This window comes from Miniopterus schreibersii (assembly GCF_964146895.1).
Source record: "Miniopterus schreibersii genome assembly, chromosome: 6".
Classification (NCBI taxonomy): domain Eukaryota; kingdom Metazoa; phylum Chordata; class Mammalia; order Chiroptera; family Miniopteridae; genus Miniopterus; species Miniopterus schreibersii.
Window position 1 is genome coordinate 61,074,774 of NC_138107.1, and position 20,920 is coordinate 61,095,693.

Below are 20,920 nucleotides of genomic sequence, written 5' to 3' on the forward strand. Positions count from 1 at the left end.
ACTGCCTTATGATTCCGCAATCCCACTTCTGGGTATATATCTAAGGAAATGAAAACAGGATCTTGAAGAGATATCTGCATGCCTATCTTTAATGCAGCATTATTCAACACAGCCGAGATAACCTAAGTGTCTGCCAACGGAAAAATAAATAAAGATGTTACACACACACATACGCACACACACTGGAATATTAGTCAGCCAAGAGAAAAAAGGACGTCCTGCCTTTTGGGACAACAGGGATGAACCTTGAAGGCATTAAGCTAAATGAGATAAGCCAGCGAGAGAAAAACAAACATTGTAATGATACCACTTATTTGTGGAATCTGAAAAAGCTGAACTGGTGAACAGAGGAGAATGGCAGTTACTAGGGGCTGGGGGTGGGGGTACTGGGGAGATGTTGGTCAAAGGGTACAAAGTTGCAGTTAAAAAATGAATAAGTTCTGAAGATCTAATGTACAGCATGGTAATCATAGTTACTAACACTGTACTAAATACTTAAAAGTTGCTAAACGATTAGATATTAATTGTTCTCACTACTATATGTGTGTGTATATTATACACACACATACATATATGAATATATATAATTATGTAAGATGATGGAGGTGTTAGTGCTAAGGTGGTAATCATATTTCAATATATAAATGTATCAAATCAACAAGCTGTACACCTTAAATTTGCCCAATGTTACATGTCAGTTATATGTGTGAGATGTTGGAATTTTTTTGAAGCTTTTAATAAAAATCTCTGAGGACCCTGCAGCTTTGGAATTGGACTGCCTGCTCCCCACCTTCCAGAGAAATCACGTTATTAACTGATTCTTTTAGAACACAGGCTTCTATAGCATGGGCTCTGGCCGCACGGCTCCGAGCGTTTCAAAGCCCTGTTGCAGTCGGCTCTTTACTCATTTCGAAGCCTTCAGGAGATGGAGCAGCCTTTCCACAGGGGCCAGATGCCGGGCCTCCTGAGGTGCCCTCGCCTGTCCTCCTGCCCACTCCTCGGCTGGACCGCGAGCCTGCCAGAAGTGCGCAGATGAGGCTGGCCCTGGAAGAATGTCTTCGCGGGAGCTGAACGCGGGCGGCCTCCAGCTTTGGCTGGTCCATTTTTAGGGCCTCTATCGGAGACGCCTCCTGCCCCCTAGTGGTGTGAGCAGCAGGAAGAACAGCTGACCTGGATTCCCTTCCCAGAGCCTGCTCTTCACCTGAGAGCAGTCATTGTTCAAGGCAAAAAAGCGCAGGAAACGAACCAACAAAAAACCCTCCAGGAGGGCTATCTAGGGTCTAGACACTGGAAGTGTTTTAATGAGGAAAAGTGCTCTTTGAAAACAGTGCACACATTGGGTGGAAACGAAAGGGGCTGTCACCCGGCGGGGCAGTGCCAGTGATCTACGTGGCCGGTGCCTGGAGCCCCACGCGAGGAGAGCGGCCCTGCCCGGCCTGGCTCATCACGGCCGCCCTGCAGTGCCAAGGCACCGAGGGGCCGCCTGCTTTGGAAGCGGAGCACTGCTTGTAGCGGAAAGGGACCTGCTCGCAACACGGCACTGTTGCCCAAGCTTAGCGACCACCAGGGCGGCTGCCCCCCACTTTTTTTCTGAAAGCACATGATGATTGAATTGGAGATGAGCCAGGATCCTACGGCTCTGGCCTTCCCCTGACACAGTCCCATTTCTTTGCAGAGCTGTCCCGATATTGCTGACAGGGCTCTGGCTTTGGACTCAAGCAGAATCCATTTGTTAGCTGTGCTACCTTGAAAAAACTTTAGCCCTTCTGATCCTGTTTTCATCTGTAAAGCAGGGTTTATGATACCTTTCTCACAGAATTGCTATGAAAACTTAATATCTATCTATTTATTTATCATCTATTTATCTTATCTACCTATATCTCGTATATATTATATGTATAGGCCCATACACATATATATATATGACACTTTATATATATATAAAGTGTCTATGTGATGCCTAACACATAGTAGGTGCTCACCATGGTCAGTTCCTTCAGCCTCCCATATCTGCGCAACCGTGTGCTCCCCTCGGATCTCTCTGAGCCTGGGAAGGTGCAGTGCGTGTGCATCCCGGGGTGGGACCCCGTCAACTCTCCTGAGGCTGCACGTGTGGCTCCTGCTCCAGAGAGAGGCAAGACAACCGACTCGGTTCACCTGCTTCGGAAACTTCTCAGGTCTGTATTTTTATTTGCCAGGCTTGTATTTTGTTTCGAAATGACATTGGAGATCTCATGCTTGGGACTTCTTCTGTACTCTCACCTTGGCAGGACACAATCTCACTTGTCTGTAGTGAATGGGAGTTGCCTGTAACCCACTGAGATTCTTTCTGACCCAGAGACTCCCAAGTTCCCTTCACTGGCTAAAAAGAACGTTCATATTGGCTGTGGGTGCAAACGGGTAGGGTGTGGCGACAGCAGGCCCTGCTGCAAGGAGGGAACGTGGCAGAGTCAGAGCCTGGCAGCTCTCCTGGCACCGTCTTTCAGCATCATGTGTGAAAGTGCTGCCAGCTAACCCACACCCAGGGGGTGCTGTCTCCATGAACCAGCGTCAGCCTAGCTCCCCTCAGGGCTCGAAAAGTCCCACCCGGACGGAAAGCAGGGGAGGCGAGCAGCCTGCCGACCACTACACTTTCCGCCTGCATCTGAGTTTTCTCTTTAACTTTTGGTCCTGGAATTCCCATCCATACTTAGGGGGCAGGGGGAGTTCTTGGGAGTAGATCTGAAGACCATTTCTCATAATTATACAAGCTGACAACTAACAGCTGTAGGTAGGACAATGGCATGAACTACATATATCCCTTATATCTGATGATGAAACCAATGAAATATTTTTAAACACTTACACCTCAAAGTTGACCTGTATAATAAAACGCATCCTGTTTTGGTCAGATGCTTTCCCCAAGTCGAGCATGGCTCCCTCCAAGTCTCGTGGCTCCCAGGTGAAGGCGGCCTCCTGTGTACAGTCAACTCTAGCGAAGAAACTGGGAAAGAGAGGAGGGAGAAACAGGGAAGTGTAAATAAGTGGGCATTCCTTCTTCAAATGTCTTAAAAGTCTCATTCAACAAATATTTACTGAGCACAGACTAGATGCCAGACACTCTTCTAGCTACTGGGGGTGCACCAGTGAGTAAACCAGACAACAGCCCCACCCTCAGGAAGCTTCCATTCTAGTGGGTGTAGACAGAGGATGCCGTGCTAAACCACATGGAGCCTGAGGCCAAAAGAGAAACCAGTGACCTTGATCCTGCCTTTATCTAAAGTTTTCATATTTTGCTCATCGAAGACTTGTTTTCACATTTCGATGTTTTAAAATATTTCATCAAAAAATTTATTTTTACTTATTTATTTTTAAAGATTTTTTAATTGATTTTTAGGGAGAGGGAGAGAGAAACATGGATGGTGATCATGAAACATCAATCAGCTGCCTCCTACATCCCCCCCATTGGGGATCGAGCACGAAACCCAGCCAGGTGCCCTGACCAGAAATCGAACCAGCAACCCTTTGGTGCATGGGACAAGAGCCAACCAACTGAGTCACACCAGCCAGGGCAAAATATTTAATATTTAATTTTTTGTGCCTGAGACAAACCTTACTCCCTCACTCCAGTCCCAGACATGAGACAGATGCTGGTAGATGCATGGTAGGGCCTGAAGGGCACTGCCCACATTTCCCCATCAAAACCAATGCACTTATTTTCCCCAGCTGCTGAGTGTTGACAGCTGACAGCTCACAGCTGAATTCTCGCCCCAGAGATTGCCTTCCGCCGCCCAGAGCCCTCGCCCAAGGGCATGCCCTCCCCCCAGAAGCAGCTACACCCAATGATTGATCATTGACAGAGAGAGATCATCCCAGAATACTAGAGGCCAGGTGACAATGCTTAAAAGTCAGAAGCAAATGGGAGCAAATATCTCACCCAGCAACAAGGTCAGAGCAGCAGGCAGGGAGACTATGGCAATGGTTGGAGTCCCTACCCCCAACATCTATACAGGTGTTCTCAAAGTGTGGTTCCCGACCAGCAGCATCAGCATGTGGATGAAAAGGGGCTGAAAAGGGGCCACATACTAAACCTGACAAGCCTGCATGGCAGCCTTGCAAACTCAGAGACCTAAAATAACCACCAGGGATGGTCTAAAATGAAACTTTTTAACTAGAAGCAGTTTATGGTGGGTAGTCGTGTCCTAGGCTAGAATCTTTCCTGACAGAGGTCAGTCTTTACCTTAACTAAGCCTGTCTTACTGCCTTTTGCATCCTTTGGAATGTCAGTGTAACTCCCTTTTTCTGGACCCCTCAGGCACAACCAGTGCAGCAGGGGGAAACCCAAGTCCTCACATCGTTTTACCATGTCAATCGCCAACTGCTAACTACGCTGCACCCACCTACGTAAAAGATGCGCCTCTCATTTTACTTCTCACCCAATCCCAGAGGCTCCCCTGCTTTGCTTTCTCCCACCACCTACTGTGTCACCCACGGATTTCACGTAAACCGCTGGTGTCATCTCTTTTGATTGTAATGTATAAAATAAGGTGCAAAGCTGCCATTCTCCGGGGCCTTCTCTCAGTCCGTTGAGATTTTGCTTCCTGTCAACTGTCAACAGTTTGGCTCAAATAAACTAAAAAATTCTTCAGAGACTGACGAATTTCAGAGGGAAGGTGGGGGTGAGTGGGTGGGGAGAGATCAACCAAAGGATTTATACACATATATGCACAACCCAAGGACACAGGAAGTGCGGTGAAGGCCTGGGGTGGGGGTAGTGGTGGGGGGTGGGAGGGGTGCAGGGTAGAAGGGGTCAGTGGGGAAATAAAGGGGACATGGGTAATAATTTCAACAACAAAGATACATTTTTAAAAAATCTTCACAGGTTTTAATGTTTCTTATGTTGACAAGCAGCACCTAGAAAATTATTAGAAACCAATCCTCAGGCCCCAACCCAGGCCTACTCAGTTAAAAACTCTGGGTGTAGGGGTTAGCAATCTTTAACAACCTCCAGGTGATTCTGATGGACTGATCTGTACTGTCAAGAGAAAGAAAGACAAAAAGAAAAGAAAAATTGAAAAAGAAAAATTAGGGAGGGGCAGGGGCCAGACACGAGGCTGAGGCAGCTGTGCCAATGAAGTCGGAGCTCTATGAACAGCTTCTGGACCTGAGCTAATTTTTGGACCCAGAATCCACCGACTAAAGGAAAGGCCAGCTCCTCAGAAAGGATCCCCCGCAACACCTTGGCAAGCCTGCGTGACAGTAACTGCCCGTCTGTCTCCAATAGGCACTTACCTGGGTAACCATACCCTGGGGCAAGGAAAAAGCCCACCATTTTGAAGACTGCTGGGCAGGTCTGAGCTGACAATGACAGTCAGTGTAAGAAGTGTCCAAGCCTGTGGAGAACTTTTAGGAGTGAATTTTAGCCAACTGATGGCATGTCACCTACGCATTTCCCTCTCCTCATGTAGATCTAGTCCCTGCTTTGTGGGCAGTTAAAAAGATGATCTTGTCCGGCCGGTGTGGTTCAGTGGTTGAGTGTCGACCTATGCACGAGGAGGTCGCAGTTCAATTCCCAGTCAGGGCACATGCCTGGGTTTTGGGCTTGATCCCTGGCAGGGGGCAACCGATTCACACTGGTTTCTCCAGGTCCCTGGAGAGGGGCAGTAAATGGGAGTGACTCACCAAGAGAAGCAGTGGCAAGGGACCTTGAGGACCCAGGAGAGGTTGAGGGAGCTTCCCAGTTCCAGGGCTCTGTAACCTGGTTAGACTTTGTTTCCTGCCCCTAATGAGACTCCCTGATGTAGCCTTAGGGGAAATCCACTTTTATTTCAGCTAGCCTGCGAGGTTTTCCTTTTTTGTAACTCAAGAATACCTGACTCAGGGATCCCTGGCTCAAAGAGAGGGCAGGAGTGCCTGCAGGGTTCACAATGTGACCCCAGGGCCCAAACCACCTGTTCATATAGTTGTTCTGCTGCATTGCCCTGTTACACTCAACTTACCTGTGATCACAAGACAGTTGGGCTACTGAAGAAAGCGTCACACACCTTTCAGATTCACTAAGGCCCATGCACACATGTGCATGCAAACACATGCACACCCCCGCCCCCCCAATATTTGCTGAATTATTGATGTTAGGAAAGCACTGCTACCTAAGAATACTTGTAAGGTTGTTCTCTTTCCTTCTCTAAACAATCTTTTTTCTTACAATTGTTTTTACATCCTACGAAAAAGTTAACATTTGAAGTTATCAATCACTCACAGGGTACAGATTCACTAGCATGGTTTTTTTCAGATGTCAACTTTAATGAAGAATGTTGCATTAAATATGTTTAAATCTAAAAATATATATATCTGACTTAGAAATGCCTAATCCTCTGCTGTTGTGGACGAGATCACTGAAGACAGGGCGGGCACACTGCAAGCAGTGGTCATTCAGTTCTAGAACCCAACTTGCCTGATTCCCAGTTTTGCTACCCTACCCCATCTTCTTTATGCGTCAGCAGGCACTGAAAAAGTTAGATTGGAAATATTAACCAACATATTTCAACACTGGCTTGGATTGTAATAAAAATCCTAAATTAAACCAAGTTTGTCCCCCCAAAAATGCATCTACTTCAAATGCTTGCTTTCTGGTGGTTCATCTTGGCCAAGGTTTAAGGTTCCAACCAAACATAAAGAGCAGCCTAAAAACCATCTGTGCTCACAGGATAAATAACTTACACCCTACGTCTTGGTGAGATCAGGCTCAGTGTGTATATCCTGTTTCCTTTCTTGGCTTGTATTGGAGTGTTTACATATGTATATCATCAGTTTAAGCCTAATTTAACATTACTGTTAAGTCACTTCCACAAATATTACCTTTAGACATATTTTAAGCCTTGAAGAAGGGAGACAGTGGACCTGCTATAAGAACAACAGAAGAGGGCTTCATCGGGGGCAGTCACCAGCTTCCCGTGTACGTCCTCTCAGTGAAAGGGGATGTGTTGCCTGCATGAACTCTGAGTGACGGTGAATGGGATGGGTGTGGGTAATGGCTCCCCACATACCTGGAGCGCTATGCCACCTGCAAGATGGGGCGCAAATAGCACAATCCCTATGAGTATTAGGAATGAGTATTAATGTGAACCAGGAGCCTTCTTTTATCTTTGTTGAGTGTTAAAAACATGAAAAGCAGACAGGAATGTTATTCTGAACACTGAGGAATAGCACTAGCCTAGTGCTATTGAGTTGAGTTGAAATTTGGAATGAGGCTAGATGATAAGCTGCATCTGAAAGATTAACCTAGATCCAGGGTAGTCCCTTGTGACCTAGACTTTTAGGGTATGTTGATCTGAACTCCCAAATGTTGTGCATTGGCTAAAAGTGAGCTCTAAAGATTTTCCCTAGAATTGGTTTTTCAGTAATTTCACCAGGTAGGCAGGCTAAGCACTTAGGAAAGGCACAGAAATCAAGTACCATATACACATAAAGAATACACAGGCATTAAATACACTGGCATTAAAATTTGTCAACCAAGAAAATATCTCTATTGTTAAAGTTTTGGTATACCTTCAGAAAAAGTTTAAAGTTTGGTTGAACTCAGACAGAGTTAAAGATAACAAAATAATATGCTTGTTTTGTCTATATTTTTATGAAGCACCAAAAATTACAATAAAATCCCTATTATAAATTTTAGATTACCACATATACACTGAAGAGTATATCTTTTACTGTATCAGAAAACTCAAGTCTTTTATATAGTTATAAGAAAATTAAATATCTGGTTTTGTTCTCTCACACACAAAAAATAGGTATAGCTTTCATTGTGCTTAAATAATTTTACATTATTAAAATGTTTTCAAGGAGTTCACTGGCCTGAAATAAAAATATTATGATACGCTGATACAGAATTAAAGGTCATTTTTACACTTTACTGACCAGAAATCTGATTTCTGAGACTGTACATATTTCTCCTGAGACACCTATGTGCTACCTTGGTCTACACACTAAATACCATGTAAGAGAATGTCTTAGTTGTGAAATCACATAGTTGGCCTCTAACACCATTAGATTCTAAAGGAAATACAGCGCCTTAGGGGTAGCTGATTCTGTGCTTCAAGGCAGGGAAAAATATCAAACGGGATCGAGAACATGCTCTTGTTTTCAGACAGCATGGATGCTGTTAGCAATGTCAGTCATAAAAGAACACTGGCATCAACATAAATGGACTTCCTACTGACCAAGTTGTGAGACTTTGAGTATCAAATACAAGCACAAAACCAGGGTGATACAAGTTTAATTTTTAGTAAGTAGGGGAGTGTTCACACTGAATATTTTATTCTAACAATCATGTCTGTTTACAATATTTACATATATAGTTATTTTTATCTGGGTAAGCACTGAAGAATAAACACATGGAACTTGTAACTTGGCCAAATGATTCCGGCAGAAGTTACTAAAATAAACAACAGGGGGGCTTTATTAGGACAAATAATAGGATGTACGGTGAGTACAAATAATAACCAGGTAGGCGGTGACATGGTGGTCATATACAATAACTAGGAAAGGGGGGCAATTCAACACTGTATTTTAAAATATGAATTACTCAATGTCCTGAAGAGACAAGTTAACTACAGAAGCTAAATCCCTCATTGCTAAGAAATGAAAGTTCTAGAATCAAGATTCCCAATAAGGAGTACAAGCATCTTAAATGACAAAAAAGAACAATCTAAACACCCTAAATGATAAGCCAAGAGGTTAAGTGCTATCAGTCATGTAAAGCTTAATACATCATTACTGCAAAAGATACCAAGTTTCAAAGATAAAAAAATTCAAGAGAGGTATTTAGAAGTTTACCTTAAACAAAACAAAACAAAACAAAACAAAACAAAACAAAACAAAACAAAACAAAACAAAACAAGTCAGCTCAACACTGGCTCAGGTTTGAATTGCCCTAGTCTACACAGTCAGACCAAGAGTCAACTCGTCAATAACCCAGATCCTTTCCTTTTCCCTTAGTTCTAGTAAAAATACTAAAACCCAGGAAAGTACTAGTATCAAAAGATTAGTAATATATCACATTAAGAATCATACTAACTAGAGAGTTATTAAGTACAGAAATAATAAAGAAATTATCGAAACCATAATCTTGATGTTTTAGAATAGGTTTAAAAGAATGTGCAATAATACATTTTAAGTCACTGCTTATGTATGTCTTTTATCAGCTGTTTAAGGTGTTTAAAGATTTCAAAAGGCCCATGCATACTAAATTTGTACTCATAGCTTAAATTTTTTCAGAAAATTTAATCAATTTTGGTCTATTATTTAAATAAATTAATGTTTAAATAAATGCGCAAGAAAAATTAGGGTTCCTATTTTTTTCTGTGTAAATTTAATGAAATGATCATTAAACGAAGTACATATAATTTTGAGTATTCTTCATGTCTAAAAGTCCTTCAATGAAAGAATCTATTATTATTATTTTTTTAGAGTCACACTTCAAAAGATAAATCCTATAATTATGGATTCCTGAGAGCCCCTGCTAGAATCCAAAGGAAGAGGGACTTTAAAGGACTCAAGACAGACAAAGCTTGAGTTGTCTATTACTACCAAATACAGTCACTTGCTTGGTTTAAAGACAAATAAGTCATAACAGGAGGAATCACTTTTCCACATTAACTACTTGGGCAGATGCCATGATAGATGATTGAGACTACTACACACTCTTTCCTTCCAACTACAGGACTTAAGCTGTGCTGAAAGGAGGTCCCCAAAGATAAAAAGAATTTGAAGTACACAATGTTGGCTGAAGGAGGAAAGGAAACCTCAAAAGGGCAGTATTTCAGAATGCTTCTATCTGACCGGCTGTCAGATCTTTAGGAATACAATGGAATTGTGAGGGTGCCTCCCAAAGAAAGAAAAGTATTAGTCACTGTCAATCTTACACATAATAAACACAAAAACTATATTAGAAAAATCATATGATTTTGTCAAATCCTAATATTCACCACACTTGGCACATCATGGGATTAAAAAAAAGGAAAAATAGAAGAGTTCACCTAACCTGTTGGCTCTAAGAGTGCTACTGTCCTGACATTTGTTCCTGAGGGTGTGAAGGGAGGAATCCTGGGAAGACCCACCCTTAAAAACAAAACAAAACAAACTGAAGCATTGTCAGGAATGCAAGTACTCCATTCTGTAAAATTACACACAGTGTCAATTAATTCGATTCAAATGCTGGTATCACACTGACCGACACTGATTAAACAGCTTTTTGAGTCATGAGGATAAACCTGAAATTACAAAACCTGACTGGGGAGCTGGTATTCAGAAAGGCACTCAGTATGGCCAACAGTTCTGCAGTACACAAGCGCCACGTAGATATCCTACGGGGCTGTGTTGAGTTGGGATGAAATTTGACCAGCAGGCTTTTCATGATTATGACTTTTTTCTCATTTCTTCATCCCAATCAAAATCTAATGCTTCATCTTCTAGTTCTGATAAAGTAAAGAGAGATTTTTTAGAAAGACTGAATCTCTCAGTGGACCCCTCCAACTGAAAAGTTTTCCTTTTCCTGCCAAGCATTGTAGCTGTGGTGGTGGGAGGAGGGCTTGGGCCTCTCTCACCCCAGTTCTCACTTTCAGAAGGAGGCAGGGATGCAGATTTGGATTCAGTGGACGTAAAGGAGAAGTTGGCCAACTTGGCTAACGTGCAAGCATGAAGCTTGCCGCTTTTATTAGTGCACGAAAGCTCTTCCTTTTTGTCTTTTTCACAAGTATGACGCAAATGCTCAGTTTCGTGCCAAAGCTCAAATTCAGGCTGAATAACTCTCCTTCCAGGGGCACATGCCCTCTCCCCTCTCGATCCGCCTTTCTCTGGGGGCTGCCGAGACACCTCTGTTGCCCTCCCCTGCAGCAGATCCAAGTCTCTGTTTCCTGAGGCAGAGGTCACCTTTTCTGGACCCTTCACAGGCAGCGCTGCCTCCCGTCTTGTTCCATGCTGGGAAGCTTTGGGATCCTGAACTGCCACGTCAGCTGTGCCAGGAGACGCACGGCTCTGGTCTTCAGGGGAGTGGATCAGTTTCGACTTCCGTTTGAAAGTAAATTTTGCTAGCTTGGCCACGGGGGGACTTGGGCTCTCAACACTTGCAGGTTCGGGCGCTTTCACCGGAGGGAGGGATTTCTGCTTCTTCCTTTTGGGAGTTCCCAGCGCTCTTTCTGGGCTGTGCACAGGGATGGACGGAGGAGGAGAAGGGACTGTGGGCTGTGACGGCGCCCTGGCGGGATTTCTGCACAACCCCTGGGCCCTCTCCCTGCGCAGCCTGTGCAGCTTCCTGGGGACACGATGAACCAGCACTGAGTCCGCTTCGCCAGCAGGTCCCACTGTCTCAGAAACTCCCGCTGCATTTGCTTCCCTTTTACCCTCAACACTCTCTGGCCTCAATGGAGCTTCTGTCTCTCCTGGTGCTGGAAGCCGTCCAGTTTCCAACTTGCTCCTTTGGTCTGGCTCACTCTCTTCCTTACCCTGAGGCTTGTTGTTGGCGTTTTTCAGAGCCATTTTCCCCCCAGTTGTTTTGGGACCAGGAGACACAGAAACAGTGTTTTTCGGTTCAATATGAGGAGTTGTCAGGGAGTCAAACCAATCCAAACTGTCATCTCTGCTGCCTCCGTGCTGAGCTGAATCTTTTCTGCTTGTCGACCTATTAGGCCCCAGATGGGGTGGGGGATGGAGAAGTGGGCTTCCCCTGGGACTGCCTCCAGGAGAAGAGGTGTGTATACTACAGTTCACTTCTTGCTGCGTTGATGTTCTGAATTTGGATTCCTCCCCTGGATCATTTCTCAAGGATTCTGGAGTAGACTCTGCTTCCGCTGTCTTTGGTTGGGACTGGTACACACTCTGATTCTGTAACCTGTAGCAGAAATAAGAAAAATATGTATCAAAGGGAAGGAAATTTGCTTTACCCTTTTTATTTCTTTAGTGTCTGAGATGCCATCTAAAGGGATAAGTCCAATATAATTCCAAGTTAACACCAAATTATCCTTTTTCATCAGAATAGAATTTAAATGATCCGATTATCATTCTAATTTTACCTTAAACTGAAGTAAAAAAAGAAAATGAAGTAGCAGGTTTGTCTACATTTTCCTTCTCCCTGAAAGACTATTTAATTCATTTAAGACTGTTTGGAGGTCGATGTAAAACGCTCACTCATAAGACAGACTTTTAACTATCTGCACGATAGCTTACTGCTGATTTAAAAAGTGGCTCTAGTTGCTTAGTAGCAAGTCTGCAGATCAGAACCAAAGTGGAAAACTAGAAATTATGATCTCTCACATCTCTTTACCTAGCTGAGGTACTGAATTTTAGTGCGCCTAAAAGGTCACCTTCCTCAAGAGGAGAAACTGTGATTCCTCTGTACCCATGGCTCCTACGTTCACATTCCTGGCAGACCTTCCCCAGGCAACTGTGCCAGCTTTCCTGCAAAGCCCAGCGCTGTTTCAAATGTGCTCTGGGCAGCTACTCTCCATCAAGTTGATACAGATCAAAACCTAGTGACCCTCCCTGAATGATCAGTGCTATCCATTTTAAATCTTGTGCATTTTAGAAACAGAATTAATGCCAGAGGCTCAATTTCTCACAGAAATTGTAGTTTCTCAAAGAAGGTCCTTTAGAAATTCCTGCCTAACAACCTAGAAACAAATTTTCAGCATCAGGGCAACATGACCCTGCTTCCATGTACTAAATCTGAAAAGGAATTACACAGAAAAGCAGGTGAATAAACTATTCTAAAAATATGTGATCATAGAAAAAGGAATAGAAGAAAATATATTAAATTTAAATGAATTTTAAATTTTAATGTTGTAAATACATTAAAATGTTAATGGTAGATCTCTCTGGGAAATAAGATTATATGTGATTTTTGTTTTCTTATTAATTCATTACTGTTCCTTTTAAAAATACTCTATAAAGAACATATATTCCCTCTTAGAATCAGGAAAAAAACCCAACAATTTTATTGAAACTATATTAGGTTACATTCACACATGCTAGATTTGGAAACATCACTATAGCAAATCCATGTTTAATTGCAGTTGCAACCAACCAACCAACCAACCAACCAAACCCCCAAAAAACAAATAGCTTTCAAAATTACTACCATGTAGCCCCGCTGGGCGTGGCTCGTGACTGAGCATCAACCTAGGATCCAGGAGATCGCGGTTCGATTCCCGTCACGACACATATCCGGGTTGCGGGATTGATCCCGTCGGGTATGCAGGAGGCAGCCAATCAGTGACAACTCTCTCATCATTGATGTTTCAACTCTCTCTCTCTTTCTCTCTCTCCCCCCCTTTCTCTCTCTGAAATCAATAAAGATATATTTTTAAAAAATTACTACTACCTAGTATACTTTCAGCAGCAAACTGAGGTCAGGGATACTAGTAATTATTAAAGCTCCATAACAAAGTCCTAAAAGGTAGGAAATTTTCAGGGCTAGGATAATAATTTAGCTCACCATTTTAGTCTAATTCTGACTTTGGGAATTAAATTCTCCCCTATATAATAAAATGTCTGCAGTTTAACTATAACTCCCTAGAAGACAGCATCTTTGCACCCTGATTCGAGGTAGGTAGAATAGCCACCAGTAGAGGCAAGGATGTCACTAAAAGCATTTTCCAGAAGAAAAATGTGATAAAAATACAAATAGTTTTATGATTGATATGTGATCTCCTTAAGGAATAGAGAACTCTTTCCAAAGGGGGTAAACCCATATGCTACAAGTTAGCTTTAGGTTGTGTTCTAGAGGTAATGCACTTCCATCTGGGGGCACCTGGTTTTGTTTCTTTGAGGATCACTATCCAATAGGCCTCTGCATTACAAAGAGATACCAGAAAAAAAGAACATTTTAAGGCCCAATCCTATTTCCTAGATCATTACTTACTCTTTTTTTTCTTTATGCCTTGCAGGAGAGTCATTCTGAATTTGGTTAAGTCCAATTGCTATTTTTCTATCACATGACACTGATTCTGAGCCTTGCATTCCTTCCCTTCCTGAATCTAGCATGTTTTTGGTCGTCAAAATGATCAGTTTCTGGTCAGTCAAAATGAGCTGTGTCTCCACAAGCCAAGCCAAGCCAAGCCAAGCCAAGCCAAGCCAAGCCCAGGGCAGGCCTGGAAAGGATCTGCTATATCAAACCATAAAAGAGCCAAAGGAATAACTTTTACCTTAACACCATGCTCTGGGTCATTAAAAAAAAACCCAAGAGACCAAAAGAAGGGGACTGATTTTATACAAAGTGCAAGTTTACTGCAGGCTGCCACCTGGTGTATTAGTAGGACAAAGCCAGGCCCACACTTCCCCGGGAAGGCTGTGCTGAGGTTTTATAAATTAGAAAGAGAATGCCGTTGGATGAAGGGAAGAAGCAAATAGGAGAGAATGCCAGGAAAAGAATTCTCAAGGTCTTACTTAATACAGCAACAATCCAAAGTGGTCCCCACACTCTCTTGCAGCTGCTCCATTTCCACATGGGCTCCATTCCCCAGACCCCAGCTTTGAGATCACCATCAACAACTGACCAGGAAGATACCCAAATGGCTACACTTGCCATTCCTCACTCCTGTTTCACAGGCACAGACTCAGGAGTCTAGGTTTTTAGAAGCTCATATATTTAGGGACATGTAACATTAAATTCCTGGCAACAATTCTTCAGGTGATGCATGTGACAAAGTCCTTCCCATATGTCCACATTTTAACAAGTCCTTAGAAAGGTGAGTTTTGGAACATTGCCATTGTCATTCCCGAGTTGTTACCCTGTAGGATGATCTCCCTCTTTAACATAAAATACATCATTCTCACTAGGGATTTTTTGAGTCTTATTGTTAAATATGCAAGTTTTTAAAGGTCATGAATTTGGGCATTCAGGAAAGGAAAACTGCTGCTAAGGAACCAGGAGGGCCTTTCCCAGGTAGAGGTGAGTGCTAGTTATCTCTGTTCCTATAACTTGCCCTGCATACTAGCTTAGGCTGGCCTAAAACCAGTGGCGCTTCAGTCTTCTACCTGTGAATTTCTTTCACCAGGGTAACATAAGGACTAACGATCAAATATTTATTATGTTTGGAAGAAAGCTTTAAAAACAACAGGAATAACATTAAAATATTAATAAACACTAAGGTTCTTTATGTAAACTCCCTTGCGCATGTTGTCCCCCCTTGGTGAGAAAAGGGGTAAGGCCAAGTAGATACTTTGTGTTTGGGTCTGGCCTGGCATAGATGGCTCCTGGAGTCCAACTTCCTCTTTCTCAACAGCAGTCCCAGCCGGCTCTGTGAGGGCATTGCTCTCCTTTGTGTAGCGAGCCAAGGAAAAAGGGGAAGAAGTGGTGGAAGCAAACATGATAAAGCCCACTCACCAAGGTGTCTTGATTCTGCAGCAACTGTGCATCTTGGGTGTGAACTGCAGGTAGCTTACCTTGGTGCTTCTCATGTAATTGAGAGCCAGTATTATACATTTTACTACATATAGTAAATTTATATATAGTTTACTACATATAGTAAAGAACCAGTCAGTGTTCTCCGTGAGGTTCACCAAACCAGCAAGGCAGGAAAATGTAGCCTTGGAAGGTAGTCACCAAAGATGGCAGCCATCAGTTCCCCCATTCCTATGTGCCACACTGCCCATCAACTGGTGGTGTCTATTTGCCTTTACTTTGCCTGTGGGCTGACCTTGCGACTTGCTCTAATCTACAGAATGTGACAGAAGTGAGGCTGCTCCAGTCCTGGCCCAGCCCGCAGGAGGCCTGGCAGCTCACACTCTTGCTGTATTGGAGTCCTAAGCTACCATGGTAGAATTCTGACTACCCTACAGCAGACAGCCCAGACAGCCCCCAGCCATTTAAGCCACCCCAGCAAAGACACCACACAGGTGACGGAAGCATCTTGGATGTTCCAAAACCAGTTGAGCTCCCAGTTAAATGCAGGTGTATAAGTAACCCTGGCTAACACTATGTAGATTAGAGATATCCCCTTGAGCCCTCCTGAATTTCTAACTCCCAGAAAAGTGAGCACTAGAATGAAGGTGGTATCTCTTTTTTTAAGCCATTGAATTTTGGGGTAGCTGATTATATAGCAATAGATAACAAACAATCCCCTACAGATAGCACAGACAGATTTTCCACTTAATTTATACTTCCTTTATTTCACTAAATGTGAAATAAAGACTTTCCATTACATGACTTTCTTGGTTTTCTCTTCTCACCTTTCAAGTCTTCCTAGCTCTTCACTCAGGAGGCTGTGCAGCTCCAGTTTCTCCAGAATAAGTTCACACTGCCTCCGGTACTGCTCCAGAGGGTTTTCAGGAAAGGAAGTGTGGAGTGCGTTCACACCTCCCAGCAGTGCACCTCCCTGAAGGGTGAGAAATGGAGAATGCCAGGGAGAGTCACCAGGCCAGCCTGCATAGAGGAAGTACACACGAGGGACCACTGATCCCAGATGGCTAAGACCAGCCCTCCACAACCCCACCTTGAAATTAGAATCGCCTGGGAGCCTTTTTCAAATTTCATTAGTCTTCTCCCTGTTCTTGCTGGCAAGCATTGCTCTGGGAAGCCATGCTCTCACTAGTGGGACCGTGAGCATCCCTCAGGTGTGTCAAGGAGAAACAGGATTGAGACCCACTACTTTACACTGATGGGCAAAAGCAATGCTACTGGTGCAGAGAATGTGTCAATGAAAATTTTTTCCCCTTCTTTTAAATGGTTTCTTTTGGCTATATTTCTAGGAATTATTAGGTCTAGAATATGATCATTTTAATAACTCCTGATATGCTATAAATTGTCTTTTATTTAATGCTTGTAATTACAGTTCAAATATTACTACAAAATGTTCTCACCTGCATTGAGGACTCCATTACTGACACCACTGTAACTGCGTCTTCCAGAGTCACAGTCTCACGAAACATTAGGCGAGCATGAGCTGAGAAAATAAAGTGCATTTAAAATTATAAAGATAGAACATTTTTAAATGAATATGTGAGGTGATAAATGTAGTACTCTACCTGATCTTCCTCCAAAAAATTGTCTATTATGAATGATCTACTAATAAAAATTAATTTCACCAGAACAAGCACGAAGTCTAAGTCCACCTCGCTTTAAGACTGTCCTTCTAAAAAAGGGCCTAATCCTTGTGCACAGCGCACGGCAACTCTGTGTATTTATATGAAAAGTACTCTGGGCTCCAGTAAAGAAAGGGACTATATAAGCATATATCAATATTCAACAACTTTTAATCCTCACTTTCTAGTCTATTACAGAAATACACAAAATTAAACTCATTTCTCATCTCTGGCAATTTTCTTTATCTGTGAGCTTTTTAAAACTATCAAACCTGTGAATGTAAAATTTTGGTATTTCTTGCCCTAATATTAGCTATAAATCCTTAAAGAAGTAAAGTGCATCTGTTTTATAGAACTTTTTATGAAGCATATACTATGTTATCATATGGTACACTCAGTTCATGTTAATTTTTTTTTAAATTATTTAAACAAGGGCTAAATGTAAAAGCCAGTGTTAAAAAAACAAAACATCTTGAGACGCATGCTAGCTACAAGTCTGCATGTGAGTCTCATACCTCAGGGATGGATAGCATGGCCTTATAAATTTGATGTCATATATTACTGGTGGGTTGCTATATAGGAAACAATTCCAAACACGGCAGTATTTCAGCCAAAATGCTAATAGACTGCCATTGAGAAACAAAACCTCAGTAAATGAGACTTTCTAAATGAATGGTCTTAAGTTATAGGAGGTCCTGAGATACCACAAAGATGCCTCTTTCTTAATGACACCACATTTCACTCAACACCCATAAATGTCCCAGAAGAGAGGTTTCATGGCTCAGAGCCTTTACTTCAATGAGCAACTTGAGCATCTCAGAGTAGGGATTATTGTCACTCCTCTTTGAGTTCATGGTGCCAACCCCCATGCTTTGAACATGCTGGGTACCCGATAGAAAATTCATTTGTTGAATGAAATAAACCTTCTGCTAATCGTATCAAGCTTTCCAACAGACGGATGGTTGTCCGGGCAGCGTTCCGGGAATCACTCTGCCTTTGCATTTGGTAGTACCGGAGAAGAACCTGATTGCCCACGTCAGACAGCGTGGGCTGAAGATTCCTAATGAGGCTGAAGTAGGTTTTCATCTTTTCCATGCTCCAGAGCTTCTCTGATTTGCTTGGGTAACCTGTATATAGCAGGTGTTGGTCAGTAACTTCTAAGAACAGGCAAACATCTCATTTTAAGGGTTTTGATGAAGTTCTTTTACTTATTTTTAAAAAGATAACCGTTAGGTTTTGTGGCCACTGAAATCTAGACCTGACTCTGTGTAGCATATAGTTCTAGAACAAACAGTCTTAGGATCTAAGCTTAATAAAGGTAAGCTTCCTACAGGGGTTAAAATTACTCAGAATAATTCTGGTCTGCCCTATAGGATTAAATAATACTTGAGTAAATTGAATTGAATTTAAAGATAAACCCATATTTGGATTTGTTTCATAATTCAGTCCAGTTTTCTTTGTGTGTAAGAGGTGAGTAATAATTATATATCATAAGATTGTCCCCTTTCATCACAAAAACATTTTCACAACCATAATCCCATCAACGGCAGACAGAAAGGCCCCTTACCTTCTGCTCATCATTCTGGGCTCACTAGTCCCATTGCTTTCAGTCTAAGCATCTCTCTGTTGTCTGTTAGGTAGGGTACCTTGGATATTTATTTAATTTCTTCAAAGAGAATTTCATTTGGCTGTGCCTACCTTTTTTCTTTGTAAATAATTTATTTGTCTCCACCTACCTTTGTTTTCTAAGATAAAGGAGGAAATTATACGATCCCAGTCTTCATTCTTGGTATCAAGCAAAACCAGGATCAGGTCAAATCGACTTAAGAGTGGGCTGCCAAGGGCGATGTTCACAGACACAGACTCGTGGGGGTCGTACTGGCCTTTGGGGTTAGTTGCTGCCAAGATGGTGGTCCTTGTGTTCAGCTTGCACACAAGGCTACCAAAAGAGAGGGTACAATTCACTGACTGTTGAGATGCAAATAAAAAATAATATTAAACTTAATGAAAAGGGGTTGCTCTTGCTCCTTGGGAATCTAGAGAAACTCATGTGAAAGAGAAAGTGGAATGATACAAGGAGGTATCACAAACACCAAGTTCAACAAAGTACATTTACACCAGCTTATCTTGCAGAGAAATAAGTGTTCGTGAACACTTTTTTGACACTCCTATGAGCACATCCCTCTGCTGGGTGCTAAGAGGTACACAAAACAAACCAAACATGGATACTGCTCTTAAGGAGTTTGCAATCTCCTAGCTATAATAGTAAGACAAAGAAGAATACGGTAAGTTCTAGAAGTATAAAGGTCCCAGGAGAAGTAAAGACGATTATCTATTCATCTATGTGGATGGAAGAGATGATCAGAAAAACACTGCGAAGTAGCTTTGGAACTGGGCCCTTCATGACATACGGACTTTTTTAAGTGGAGACATATATATACATATATGTGTGCAGAAGATGAAGGTGGAGGATGAGAGTGATTTTGGAGAATTGTGAGTGCTTGAAGCAAAAACTTTGTGTCACTTTGTCTTGATTTTTCTAAAAGTGAAAGAAACAAAAAAGAGAAGTAGAGAGATGGAGGGAGGGAAGGAAGGGAGGAAAGGAAGCAGGGGAAATCAGGAAAAATAAAGGCTGATTAGCATCAAGTTTTTGAGGAGTAACAGAGAAGGGAAGATTGAAGGGGACTGGGAGTGGTGGGTGGGTTAGATGGGGGAGGACCGGGGACGGGCACATGGAGGAGACGAGGGCAGTGGTCTAGGAAGAGGCACCAAGTCCTAAATGGACAGTGGCAGGATAGGTATGGATATGCCAAAATTTAGATATTGTTTTTTATTTATTAATGATGGGCAAGTCCTCAAGATAATATGGCATAGGCACTGACAATAAAAAATGTAAAATTTTTCCTCTATAAATTTGTATGCTCTGCAGTTGATGACTGTTTTTAATTATAAAGGCATGTCTGCCTCTCAGCAGTCATAGCCCTGTGGCATCAGCCAACATGTGCTACATTTGTTAATCCCTGATCTATTTCCAGTTGGCTCTAGCAATTACCTCATGCCCTAAGACTGAAAAAGTTTGAGAATCTTAATTTGCGGTAAATGGCACAAGTAAACACCCAAAGAAGAGAAAGATACTCAAGACACTTTCACTGAAAACACAATCCCCTTTTAAATTACCGAAATGTAAAAATTCTGAACAGACAGTCCACGTCTTCTACATTATGTGCCAAATGATTTTGTAAAGGTAGAATCTAGCTTGCCATAAAAATAATGTAATAAATGGTTCCTAACTAATCCCACAAAAGCACATTTAATTCATATTGTAGTGAGGCTGTTTGCATTTATCATCAAAAAGGAATATTGCGGCAATACTGGCAATGAAATAAAATACAACTGCATATGAAATAACTTCTTTAAAATTATTTTGAATGTAAAATTAATCGACTGCTCTTCCTCTCTGGTCAATAAACATTTACAAGCCATTTCCTGTGTACAAAGAGGTGTGTGGGGAATTCAGGAATGTACACAGCTGCCCGCTGCCTCCAGTCAGCTGAGGAGGAGTGCTGGAGGGTGAGGAAGACCTGCACGGAGCCCGCAGACAGTGCAAGTGCTCGGGGGGCATCGGCATCAGCGTCAGCGTCACAAAGGGAGGCTTCTGGGGAGGCTCCTGGTGTCTGTGAGGCATCTGATCCTAACGCAGTCCATGGCGTGAGAAGGAAAATGAACTTGCAAGGAGAGAGAGAAGGTGGGGAATTATTCCTCAAGTAACCGAAAAAGAAAAGAAAAAGAATAAGCTTAAGGAAGGGGCCAAGGGAGAGTCTCAGAGGAGTGAACCGGCTGCTGGAGCCGGCAGTGGCCGCGCCAG

At 42.5% G+C, this 20,920-nt stretch overlaps 1 protein-coding gene across 3 annotated transcripts in view; it reads right to left on the minus strand.

Annotated features, from left to right (window-relative positions):
* Positions 1-8,243: 8,243 nt before the first annotated feature.
* The window catches only part of MCM9 (minichromosome maintenance 9 homologous recombination repair factor), a 60,665-nt gene continuing 47,988 nt past the window's right edge, over positions 8,244-20,920 (minus strand). For 2 of the 3 annotated variants that reach the window (XM_081139986.1, XM_081139985.1), the window contains exons 9-13: positions 18,792-18,994; positions 17,979-18,182; positions 16,834-16,916; positions 16,204-16,349; positions 8,244-11,866 (exon numbers count right to left, since the gene is read on the minus strand). In XM_081139986.1, coding sequence (XP_080996112.1) covers positions 10,396-11,866; positions 16,204-16,349; positions 16,834-16,916; positions 17,979-18,182; positions 18,792-18,994 — 2,107 coding nt within the window. In that variant the 3' untranslated portion in view covers positions 8,244-10,395. Of the gene's footprint in view, positions 11,867-16,203; positions 16,350-16,833; positions 16,917-17,978; positions 18,183-18,791; positions 18,995-20,920 lie in introns of those variants that run through there. The other variant, XM_081139987.1, reaches the window with a different exon arrangement.